The 13,107-nt window shown below is 40.6% G+C and overlaps 1 protein-coding gene across 2 annotated transcripts in view; it reads right to left on the minus strand.

The window, feature by feature from the left end:
• Positions 1-1,911: 1,911 nt before the first annotated feature.
• The window catches only part of LOC149263398 (uncharacterized), a 110,465-nt gene continuing 99,269 nt past the window's right edge, over positions 1,912-13,107 (minus strand). For both annotated transcript variants that reach the window (XM_089426223.1, XM_089426220.1), the window contains 3 exons: positions 2,745-2,878; positions 2,353-2,453; positions 1,912-2,258 (listed from right to left, as the gene is read on the minus strand). In XM_089426223.1, the coding sequence (XP_089282349.1) occupies positions 2,092-2,258; positions 2,353-2,453; positions 2,745-2,878 (402 nt within the window). In that variant the 3' untranslated portion in view covers positions 1,912-2,091. The remainder of the gene's footprint in view (positions 2,259-2,352; positions 2,454-2,744; positions 2,879-13,107) is intronic.

Genomic DNA, 13,107 nt, shown 5'->3' on the forward strand with positions numbered 1-13,107 from the left:
ATAATAAATATTTTTAGATAAATAAAATTGGGAGAAATAAGTTGTGGAGGTATTAGATAAATTTTGGAGAAAATGAAATGGTTGGGACTTATGAAAAGAAGAAAAATGAAAGCGAACATAAGTTGTGGAGGTTACCAAAAAGGAAAATCGAACCATGGAAGGGAAAGCAACAATAAAAGGAAGGCTAGAGCCTCATTTTGATCATTCTATTTTGGCATTTCATTTCAGAAATTGAAAGTTTGCTTGAGCTACTTAGCCAAGTCAACCAATGTTGTTTAGCACAAGGAATTATCGAGCGGAATTCCACCCTCATTTCGGAGAACTTTGAGTGTCTCTCTGGTGAGGTAATTTGGGGAGTCCAATTCAGGATTTCCACATAGCTTTATTGCAAGTATTCACTCAGTTTGCCACTCCTTGGGCACAGAGACGGTTCAAGTTGCTCATTTGAGGACCAACTATTGTGCATTAGAGTTCCGACTATTTTGCAGGGGTTGAGCAATAGTGTTTTGCCGGGTATTGGAGTTGATTTTGACCAGAAGTTTGAGGAAGTAATTTTGTTGGGATTTGGAGGAGTTTCCCTTTGGGGAAATTGTGCATTCTTGCAGCAATTCAATTTTTGTAGCTCACTGGCAGACTATGAAGGGCTACACGTTGATTTTGGGGTTTCAGTGACTGGTGGATTCAACTTGAGATTTTTCTGGGTTTTTTTGGGTTTGGTGAGAGGAGACTTCAGTTAAACTTTCAAAAAAAATGGGGTGATATTCAACCCTGAAATCCTCATTCTTATAGCAGGGTGAATCGCTGGTTTCGCTAGGATTTTTGCACTATTTGGGCATTTTAGGTCAACTAGAATTAGCTCAAAATATTTTTGGGTTTTATTGGTTGGGGTGTGAGGAGCCTCTCTCTAATTTTTCAAAATTTTTGGAGCAAATCTAATGGCATAAATGACAATTCACCTCCAACAGCAATAGCATAATTTTTTGGGCAGTGCATTAGGACAAATTGAGCCAGAGTCAATTGGAGTTTTGCTTAGATCTTCACCTGGGTATTGCATGCTTGCATTAGCAAGCCCAGGTTCTATCATTCTACTCTATTGTACTCAGCTCCAAATTAATTTTAATAAAATGGCTCAGATTTGTTGTTGTTATTCTATGGTTTATTGATCTATTTCTGCTAGTGTAAAAAAATTGTGCTTGCATGGTTGTATTTTCTTGTTGTAGCTTAGTGCATGTTTTGGTATCCATTGTATTTCCTAGTTTGGGATATTACACCTTTAAGGGACATCCCACTGAACCAGGATCAAAGATTAACCCCCCATTTAAGGTGAGGGAACAAGATCACGGTCAAAACCCCTCCTTCCAAGTCACCCCATAATCCATGCCAAAAGCCCAAATACAAACAAGCATAAGGACCTTATTACAAAATGAATAAAGTACCTTTTAATTGAAAGCCCACCTTCGTTCATGTGCTCTTGCGAGGTGGGTGAAAGACATCACTAATGCAGGTGGCAAAGATATGAATGACACATCATCATCGGCTAGTGGTGGTTGCAAGAGCTACTAGCAGGTCGGTTGGAAGAGATTATGGAAGAAAAAAGTTCTCCTATGGGGTCACCCACTTTGATGGGTAACACGATTCATTGTAAATATAGAATTCATCAGGCAAATGGAGTTTACAAAGTGTGAATCAATCAATTTAGAAGAACACTGGTACTAACTTGTGCTTTTCAAAGAATGTGGTAGCATTTTTACATCCTATCTCTCTCCATGTAAATGGAGGTGGTTCCTATATGTGCATTCTTCAAGTCCATTCACCCATGCATTAGCATCATTCAAAATTTCATTCTATTGTGACCAACACTTTCTTCAAAGATGCATATCCATACATAAGAGCTCTTAAGAATATTGTGCATGTTTTTAAGAGTGAATGCCCTTATTAATTGTATGATTATATTTCATTAACAACAGCTACAACTGCAAAGAAATATTTATTTTGATCTCTCTCATGATATAACACAAAGAAGCTGCTGCCTATTTCCAAAATCATAAACAAGAGTTCCATGAAGATAGCATTTACTGTTGCATTTCCACATCACATTTCTGATTCATTTCTTTTTGGACTTGAAAAGCGGGGTAGTGAAATGACATGCAATATTGCCCTTCTTGCACGTTGTACTACATCTGAAGTTGTCTCCGCAGCACTTGTCATAGCTGGTTTTATGGTGACCACAGGTAGATTTGCACGCTCTTGCAGCATTGCTGCCAAAAGAAAAGGAGTCAGAACTGCAAAACACAGTTGAACAAAACGTCAACAAGCACTGTATGATGTAAAGAGAAAAGCAATCAAACATACACATTGCCTTGGAAGATGCTAAAACACCAATGCGACGAATCCCTACTTCTGCTGCTTGGACAGCTTTTGCTGACTTCCTGACGCCTTCTGAGATCTCCTGACTAAACAGAGAACCAATTGTAACATACAAAATATAATACTTCTAATCCATGTCTAACTAGAAGAAAACTTCAATATTACTTGTGGTATTGGACTTATTTTCTGAAGTTTTCTTCAAGGTGAGGCACGAATTGTTGATGTGCAGTTCCTCGTACAATGGGATATAGAGATACTTATATAATGCCAACAAAAGGCAGAAAACTATGTTCAATTCACAGTTTAGTAACACGTCTAGTCATTCTCTAAAATAAATTATTTATTACAAAGCCCATTACAACATAAATTGTCTTCACCTTAAGTCACTTAGTTCAAGTGTAAGATCACTAATTTCCATCCCTGAAAGCCTGATGGCTGCCATTGTCCCAGGAAGTTCTTCTCGAGCTGTATCTGCTAGCTTTTCCAGAGATAATGCTGCTCTTCTCATGGCCTAACAAGCATTGAGAACCACATCATTGATTGCCAGGACTACACAAGGACAATGCAAAGATATCACAATACATTAAAATATACAAGCTTAAATCTACGTTGGTCTGGCATTAAGGTTATAACACTGGAATAATATGGTCATAGTTCAGCATAGTCAATGCTGTTTGGAGAAAATTTACAAAGGAAATTGCAAACAATACATGTCTCCATTCCAGGAATGCAACCGAAAATTTTATTTCAACATTACCATTTTCATCATGAAATATAACTCTCAAAATATGCATAGTTACTTATGCATAGCAACTCCACAAGAACGCAATGTGTAATCAGCGGTTTGATGAATCGAAGGATGACTACCCATTAGTTCTCCTATAATAATATAGACAGACATTCTGATCTCTGTTTGTATTTTTTTAAGATCTGTATTGGTAAAATTTGTGGGTTAATAACTCCTCACTTATTAGGTGCCCGCGTTCTATCTACAGCTTAAGATGTCCACGTTGACCATATGTGTCACAATCCTCATAACCTGGATCATGCTTCAAAGTTCAAATAATTTTTTCTTGCATGGAGATGACTGGAAAAATACCGTTACTTCCTCTGTGTTATGAGGAAAGGCCAAACCCTAGCCTTACACGTGTTGCCTCTAAATCTGAAGGCACAAGCAGCTCAAGTAGGAAACAAACTGTGCATAGACACAAGGGAAAAGTTAATAATATTATTATTTCTGGCGAAGAATGGCATATACTTTATCAAAGTTTGGATATTAATTAGTCTAAATCTTGCCATTTCTGCCCAGAGGTGTACTGTCCTTTGAGGGAAGTTTTGCTATATTTATCATCTTTTATTTCCTGCTATATTTTATACCTAGTCACCTTTCTATTTGAGGCATGAGATGTGCTATATATACCTTACACTTAATACCATGTTTGGAAGTTGTTTATTCTTGGAAATTTCCTCTAATATGCTAAAAGAATTCACCCTCCTTGGTTTTGACCTTTTCTATTATGATTTCATGCACTCACTATTCATCAACCATAGGGTTTGGAGTTATCATCGGATGGAGGATATTGGTCAAAAGATATACTTGGGGAAGGCTGTGTGACACATTAGACTCACTTCAGTGTACCAAAATATTTTTTGCCAAAGTATGACCTATCACATCAGCAAATTTTCTGTCTATCTTGATGATGTTAGAGCTCAAAGTACCATGATTAGATGTGCCAACATGATTCTTTGTACTATTGTATCATGATTAGCCAAAAGTGTGACCATTTTTTACCCATGTATAGTATTGGACCATGCTGAGATGATCTATCTTAAGTGTTTTTACCTAGGTGTTATCTCTAGACCCTTTATGGTTTGTCATGGCCTTTTAGTCCCCATTTCAAGCTATGTCGCATGGTTCGAGTTCGAGTTTGAATTTTCTAATAAGGCTTAGATGAGGTTCGCCATTAAATTCGAATATATATATATATATATATATATTTATTGTGAGGAGAAGAAATTGTTGATGCACATCAACGATTCAAAAAGTTCCGCAAGCCATTGCAAATGTCTTCCTATCCTCAACTCCATTTATATGAGGGTTGCGTGGTTTGTTCATCATGAGCCTTCATGAAATTGAACGGAAAGAAAAGTCTACCCTCTTTATCTCATAACGTTTTCGCCCATTTAATCTCCTAGACCTATCGGTGTAATTGTGACATGGCCTATCTTCTTGATCTGCTAAATTATGGTATGTTCTAGGCTTAGAGCAGTTTACTTCTTTTCTTCTTATTAGCCACTAATTAGCAATCACATATACATTAAGTAAAGTGCAGATATAACATTAAACGATCGACAGAAAACAAGCCAAGACAAGAGACACAAGATGTGGAGACTAGCCAAGGACAAACCCCAATGCAGGGAAACCCTTTGATCAAATCTTCTTTTATATTCAATAGTTCAGCAGAGAGAAATAGTACAAAATCAGAATTATGTAATTTTATATCAGTAGCAGCAAACCCTAGATCAGCAAAGTCAAACTTAGTCAAATGAGATGAAATTGACCTCCAATATGCTTGGTCAATTTCTCAGTCATCTAGTCCTCGAACAGCCTGAAGAAACAACCCATAAACAGCCCCAAAAACACACTCAAACTGCTGTTGACTGAAGTCAACCTGCTGCACCAAACTAGGGCAGTCAACGCTGGTCAAACCAGAGGACAGATTGCCTCGGTTTGCATGCCAAAATTTGCAACCTGCCTAGGAGAGGCAGCCACACCAAAACTGCACTCCTAAATGGTCAATGCTTGGTCAACGTTGGTCAAAGAGATGACCTGCAGCTTCTGCGTCGTTCTTTCTGCGTCTTCTTTGCCCTATTGCGTCTTCCTTCTTCCCACGTGTGAGATGCTCCTTGTGTAACCCAAAGCTAAGGAGAGAGAGAGAGAAGAATGAGTAAGATGAGGTGAGTTGATAATGAATCAACCTCACTTGTATTTATATGATTCACTAGGCATGTGTGCCACACATTTAACTGCTGGCCGACCTTGACAATTTGTCAAGTAAATACAAATAAATTCATATCTCCATAAATACTTGTCGGAATCGAATGATCTTTAGATCAATCCTACACCTCTCGACAAGAGGAATCTAGGAAAAATATCAGCTGCCATAAATGAGATGACCCACATGGAGTTTGGCCCTAGTTGCCAATTTTAACACTCCCTCTCAACTAGGGAGAACTCCATCTGCTAATCTATTTGACCGTTGGTACTGTCCCAGCCATCAAATGCATTGCCTTGCACTGCTGGCTCTGCTGTGCTCTGCTCTGTTGAACTATGAAGAAGAAGAAATGATCGAGGATATATCATACCATCCTCCACTAACCCGAAGTCAGTCTCAGAGTGTGTCATACCACTCTCACTGATCCCAGATCAGTATCATTGATCCCAGATCAATGGAGGTCATCCTAGCATAGGGAGTACGGTAGATACAACGATGCATCCATCGATAGTACTACTAATGGTCCCTAACCCCATTTCCCTACTCATTGATCAGATGAGAGGTACTTCCCATGAGTCCCAGACTGCATGGGTAGGATGCCTCGACAGGGGAACTAATCATCCTGTCCACAGGAGAACGAATCATCCTTTCCAACAGTCGCCACAGGAGAACTAATCATCCTGGCCCACAAGAGAACTAATCATCCTGTCCCATAGTCGCCACGGGAGAACTAATCATCCTGGCCCACAGGAGAACTAATCATCCTATCCCACAGTCGCCACAGGGTGTCACAGGGGAAGGTTGAATCTTTCACCCTGTACATAGCGCACCACCAGGGGATGGTGAGTCACCCTGTGGTCGCATGTCGCTCCAAGAAGTACCCCGCGCCCCCCTGGAGCTCCCAGAGCTCAATATATGCATCATACACGACCCTCATAAGAGGGTCTCTCAACGACACCAAGTCGTTCTCGGAAAGTCAAGAATTTGACCTTTCCCAGGGGCTTCGTCAAAATGTCGGCGACCTGTTCATCTGTACCGATATGTTGGAGCCTTATTGCTCCCCGTTGTACCATATCCCGGATATAGTGGTACCTGATATCGATGTGCTTGGAGCGATCATGAAATACGAGATTCTCTGATAAACGAATCCCGCTCTGGTTGTCACACAGGATCACAGTAGTATCCAATGTGAATCCAAACAGCTCACTGAAGAGCTTCCGCAACTAGACTACCTCACAAGAGGCCATACTAGCAGCAATGTATTCTGCCTCGGCGGTGCTCAAAGCCACCGACTTCTGCTTCCTACTCATCTAGGATATCAAGGCAGATCCCAAAGAGAAACAACACCCAGAAGTGCTCTTTCGGTCCACCACACTGCCTGCCCAATCAGCATCGGTATATCCATGTAGTCTCACATCTTCAGCAATGTATCTCAAACCATGTGTGATTGTGCCACAATGATATCTCAATAGATTCTTGGCACCATTCCAATGTGTGTGGTGAGGCTCAACCATATGTTGACACAACGTGTTGACTACAAAGCATATATCCGGACGGGAGTTCACCAAGAACATCAATGCTCCGATGAGTTGACGATACTCGGTAGCATTTCTTAAAACAGGTCCGGTAGCACTACCGCTTAACTTCTTGAAGTCAAGCTCCATCCGGGTAGTCACGGGCTTGCAGTCCACCATACCGAACCTTTCCAATATCTTCACCACATATTTTCCTTGAGATAGGAAAATCTCCCCTAGTTTCTGCCAAACTTCCAATCCTAGGAAATAGTGCATCAGTCCTAGGTCCTTCATCTCAAACTCAGAAGCCAACTCCCTCTTACGTTTGTGAATGAGAGGGTTTGCACTTGTTAGAAAGAGGTCGTCAACGTACAACACCAGTATGAGAGGTTTGTCATCTTCAACCTTAATTAAAGGTTAGGGTCAGCTTCACTCCTAGTGAATCCCAGCTTCATCAGGTAGCTATCAATCCTCTCATACCATGCTCAGGGTGCCTGCTTCAGCCCATAGAGGGCTTTCTTCAACCTGCACACGTGAGATTCCCGATCATGAATCTCAAATCCTTCAAGTTGTTCCACATAGACTTCCTCTTTGATCGAACCATGCAAGAACGCAGTCTTGACATCCATCTGATGTAGGTTCCATCCTTGCGAAGCAGCAAGGGCTATGATCGAGCGGATGGTGGTATATCAGGCAACAGGTGCAAATATCTCGTCATAGTCTATACCTTCCTTCTGAGAGAAGCCACGAGCGACAAAACGAGCCTTATACTTTTCAGCACTTCCATCAACTGCATGCTTTATCTTGTAAAGCCATTTCGAAGTGACAACTGCTTTGTCCTGGGGTCTGGGGACCACATCCCAGACATCGTTTTTCATGATGGACTCATATTCCTCAGTCATAGCATCCTTCCATACTTGATGCTTGACAGCTTCTGCAAATGATGAAGGCTCATTTTGGATGATCGTGCTCATGATGGTCAAGTATCCCTGATACCTGGTCGGCTTCTTACTTTCCCGGAAAGTCCCTCTGGGTGCAATGTGTCCTTCAGCATCATCAAGTGTCCCCCTAAGCCATGAAGGCCTTTTCCTAGAAGAGGAAGGCTCTTGCGGAGGGGGATCAATAGGATCCATAGGTTCTTCCACATCGGGCATCGTCTCATCTTCCTTTTCCTTCGGTTCCCTGGTGTCAGCTTCTTTAGATCCCCTTTGAGTAGGAAGATTGTCAACTTTGCTAAGAGCCATATCTTCGTCAAAGGTGACATCATGGCTAATCTCGATTTCCCTTTGACTAGCCACATAGATTCTATAGCCCTTAGTATTTTCGCTATAGCCCACAAAGATTCCTTTCTTTCCAGATGCACCCAATTTATTCCTTTTCTATTTCGGCGCATGAAAATATACAGGACTTCTAAAAATTCTAAAATGAGATACGTCAGGTTTCTTACCAGTGAACATCTCTCTTCGGGAGTCTTGGAACCCAATGCTTGGTGAGGGCATCGGTTTTTCACATATACGACAGTATTCGCAGCTTCGGCCCATAGAAACTTTGGAAGTCTTTGATCATGGAGCATAGCACGGGCAGCTTCCACAATCGTACGATTCTTCCTTTCCGCCACACCGTTCTGCTCAGGAGTATATGGTGTTGCAGTCTCCCTCTTAATGCCAGCCTCTTTACAAAAGTCATGGAACTCATTGGATTCAACTCAGTCCCATTATCAGTCCTTAAGATCTTGATTTTCTTTTCGGTTTGATTCTCGATCAAGGCTTTGAAGTGACGAAACCAAGTTAACACTACATCCTTCTTTTTCAAGAAGTATATCCAAGTCTTGCGAGAATAGTCATTTGTAAAAGTGAGGTAATATAGATATCCTCCCAAGGAGTTCACAGGCATCATAGCAGATATGTCTGAGTGAACCAAGTGCATATATATCAGAGGTCTTGCTTTGGCTTGAGGGGAATGGTCCCCTTTTGAGCTTCCCTTCGACACATCTAGGACATACACCTTCTTGCTCTACTCGGAACTCGGGCATCCCTGTCACCATTTGTCTTGCATTGGGTAGAGCTTTATAATGAAGGTGAGAAAACCTCTAATGCCATAGTTCGGATTGAAGTGATGTGTCACAAGAAATGACACCCAGCAGACTTCCTCCGACCTGATATAATGAATCGACTCGAAACCCAAGAGTGAATGCTTCTTTAAAATTCTTTTTCCATACACGTACCTTGCCATCGATGAAGGTCACCTTATAGCCTTTGTCTTCCATTGCCGAAACGGACACCAAGTTCTTTTTGAGATCAGGTACATATAGGACTTCTTGCAAATGAATTGTATTACCCTGATTCAATTTAAGAGTGACATTCCCTACGCCTTTCACGGGATATTTTGTGTTGTCCCCAAGAACAATTTCCAGGTTGGTCTCCTTCTCTATCAGATTAGAGAGAGCTTCTTTGTAACCAGTGAAGTGCCTTGAGGCACCACTATCAATAAGCCAATTTCCCAGTGAGTCTGGGGGAGCAGTAGTAGAGAGGGCCGCTAGTAGACAATATTCATCTTGCTTATTGTTAACAACATTAGATTCATACCTGGAGTTTCTTGCCTTCTTGAAGGGTTGTCCTCTTCCTTGATTTTCGGCATTTCTTTTACCTCTGCCATTGGACCTACCATTCCTTTGATTGCCTTGAGAGTGATTTTGATCATCATCATGGTGTGAGTCCCTCTTATCAGGGCACTCCCTCGCATAGTGGCCCATTTTGTTGCAATTGTAACATCGTCCTTTTCTTCCACCCTTTGGTCCAGCCTTTCCTTTATATTTAGCCCCAGTAATGTTTCTTCTTTTAGCGTGAGAAGAAAAGGTAGAGGGATTGCCTTTAAGTGCGGGCATTTCTTGCTCTTCCATCCTTGTTTCTTCTTGAATACATCTAGCCATCAATTCCTCAAATCTTGGGATGACATTATTGTTGAGAAGAGTAGTCCTGAATATATACCATTCAGGTGGCAATCCACCAAGAGTTGTGATAGTCATTTCCCTGTCAAGAACTACTTCCCCGATAAATAGGAGATCATTCTTGATCTCGGCGATCCTTAAGAAATATGCTTGCATACTCTCATATTTGCCCTTTTTAATTTCCTTCAGCTTATTTCTAAGGAACAAAACTTGATTTGCATCATTAACTTTAAATAAACTCACCTGTCTATCGTAGATTTCCTTGGAGGTGGTCAGCTCGAAAACATAGGCCACCAGGCGCTTGTCGATAGAGTCCCGGATGATCTTCTTTGCTTTGACTTCTCCCTTGGTCCACTTGCTTCTGGCAGCAGCGGATGCATTTGATGGAGGCACAACAATATTGCCTCTCACATGGTCCAACACTCCCTGATCTTCTAAAGTCGGATCGAGAAACATCTTCCATCCGTGATAGTCAGACTTTTCACGAAGCTTGTCTTCGAAAGGGAAGAGTGTTGAGGAGCCCATGTAGTTTTTAGGATAGCCTTGCCAACCTTCGGTGATTGCTCTTGCTCTTGCTCTTGCTTGGGCTTTGTCTTCACCTCAGCTCTGATACCATGTTAAATTATGGTATGTTCTATGCTTAGAGCAGTTTACTTCTTTTCTTCTTATTAGCCACTGATTAGCAATCACATATACATTAAGTAAAGTGCAGATAGAACATTAAACAATCGACAGAAAACAAGCCAAGACAAGAGACACAAGATGTGGCGGCTAGCCAGGGACAAACCCCAATGCGAGGAAACCCTTTGATCAAATCTTCTTTTATCTTCAATAGTTCAGCAGAGAGAAATAGTACAAAATCAGAATTCTGTAATTTTATATCAGCAACAGCAAACCCTAGATCAGCAAAGTCAAACTTAGTCAAACGAGATGAAATTGACCTCCAATATGCTTGGTCAATTTCTCGGTCATCTAGTCCTCAAACAGCCTAAAGAAACAGCCCATAAACAGCCCCAAAAACACACTCAAACTATTGTTGACTGAAGTCAACTTGCTGCCCCAAACTAGGGCAGTCAACACTGGTCAAACCAGAAGTCATATTGCCTCGGTTTGTGTGCCAAAATCTGCGGCCTGCCTAGGAGAGGCAACCACACCAAAACCGCACTCCTGAATGGTCAACGCGTGGTCAACTCTGGTCAAAGAGATGACCTGCAGCTTCTGTGTCCTTTCTACGTCTTCTTTTCCCTACTGCATCTTCCTTCTTCCCACATGTGAGCTGCTCCTTGTGTAACCCGAAGCTAAGGAGAGAGAGAGAAGAATGAGTAAGATGAGATGAGTTGATAATGAATCAACCTCACTTGTATTTATATGATTCGCTGGGCATGTGTGCCAAAATTTAACTGCTGGCCGACCTTAACAATTTGTCAAGTAAATACAAATAAATTCATATCTCCATAAATACTTGTCAGAATCAGATGATCTTTAGATCAATCCTACACCTCTCGACAAGAGGAATCTAGGAAAAATATCAGCTGCCATAAATGAGATGACCCACATGTAGTTTGGCCCTAGTTGCCAATTTTAACATGATCGCTTATGAGCCTAAAGGCGAAGAAGGAAAATGGATATGTATATGGGTGTTTGTTGCAAAAGAAAATGCCTTCATTAAGTTTTTCACCCTATGTTGTTACAAGTCTTATGTAATGATGTTTGTAGCCCCCTTCTTATCATTGTAAAAGGTCCCAAAAATTTTGCACCTATCCTCTCTAGGCCCTCCTATCACCATAGGAATCTGAAAATCTTATCAATGAAGTCCCAATTTATGTCAACTATATTGAAGTCCTCATCTATATCAGTAAAACATAACTTTCTCCTTTTTACTATTTTAAAGGTCCAAATATATACATATATATATATATATATATATATATATATATATTTTCTTGTGCTCCCTCGGCCATTTTCATCAAGGAGAAAACTATGTTCATCACTTGTTGTCATAAAAATGTTGCCAAAGGTGTTTCCTAAACCTTCGGGCCTTGCATGAACATTATTATGAAGTCAATCTATACATATGTGTGTCCATATACATGGCCCGAACACTATGGCTTTTTGGTTTGAGCCCTTTTTATCGAAAGTTCTCAATCTTAAATATTATGATGCCCTTTTCTCCTGGCACTTTTTATCATCACGAAATTCAACCATATGCTCACAATTGAGGGAGGCCTATGCCACAGGTTCCAAGGCTCGCCACCATCAAAGGTGGTTCACATCATCGTATTAACGGAGCAATGGCAGCGGTATATTAATAATGTGATGTAAATTTGCCCACCAAATGTGGGATATATCCCTTTAAAAGGTTGTTAAAAGATTACAACTAGCCATCACCTACAAATACACTTTGCAGACAACATATGTTCCAAGATCCAAGGCTGCCAAGAATACCTTACTGTTTATGGGCACAAGCAGCGGTATATACTTAGCGCATTATACCTTCCCACTATGCGTGTGGGATATAAAGTGTTTCCTTTCAAAAAAAACCATTTTTACAAAAAATCGAAGATAGTCATAAGTATATGTTGCATGCTCCGATTACGAGCGATATGATTATTGGATTTCTTCATATAGGTGTTCGGTCCAAGATCAACACACCACAACGGACCATTAAAGCGTGAAGAGGCAAATGTTTTGAAAGCATGTCAAGTTGATGGGGATGGAATATGCACTAAGTGAGAATGTCATTAAAACCTTCAATACAATTGTCACTTGTCTTGCTAGAATTGGTCACAATCCCATCATCGAATGCTTTCCTACAAATATTGTTCTCCAGACTCAATATTCTTCTCGGTCGGTATTTCTTGCAATAACATTCGAAGCGCAACTTTTTTGATATACGAAAGGCACTTGTATTATCTTAATGAGGAGGTCGTTGGTAATGGATCTGCGACAACTCTAAATATTGAGGATGTGGTATTTTCCCAGTATAGAGAGACTGGAGTAGTTTTTTCGCAATGTTTTATGCTGCAACATGTTTGGGATGACCCTCAAAATATATTGAAGCCACTATTTTCGAAAATCGAATAACAAAAAAAAAAGAGAAATTTCATCTCTAGTACAGAATATATGTTTCGTTGATTACTCAAAATTCATAATTTGGTTTTGTATTTGTATGTATGGTGTTTTAAGAATCCAATTACTTATTCCCAGTGAAAGAATGAAGTCGTTTCTCCATCCAGAATTGCTAGCGAAAAAGCCTAAAACCCCAATGAGAACTTCTCAACTA

This window comes from Pinus tabuliformis, chromosome 6, assembly GCF_031772625.1.
Source record: "Pinus tabuliformis cultivar Carrire ecotype Pingquan chromosome 6, CPIR1, whole genome shotgun sequence".
Lineage (NCBI taxonomy): Eukaryota > Viridiplantae > Streptophyta > Pinopsida > Pinales > Pinaceae > Pinus > Pinus tabuliformis.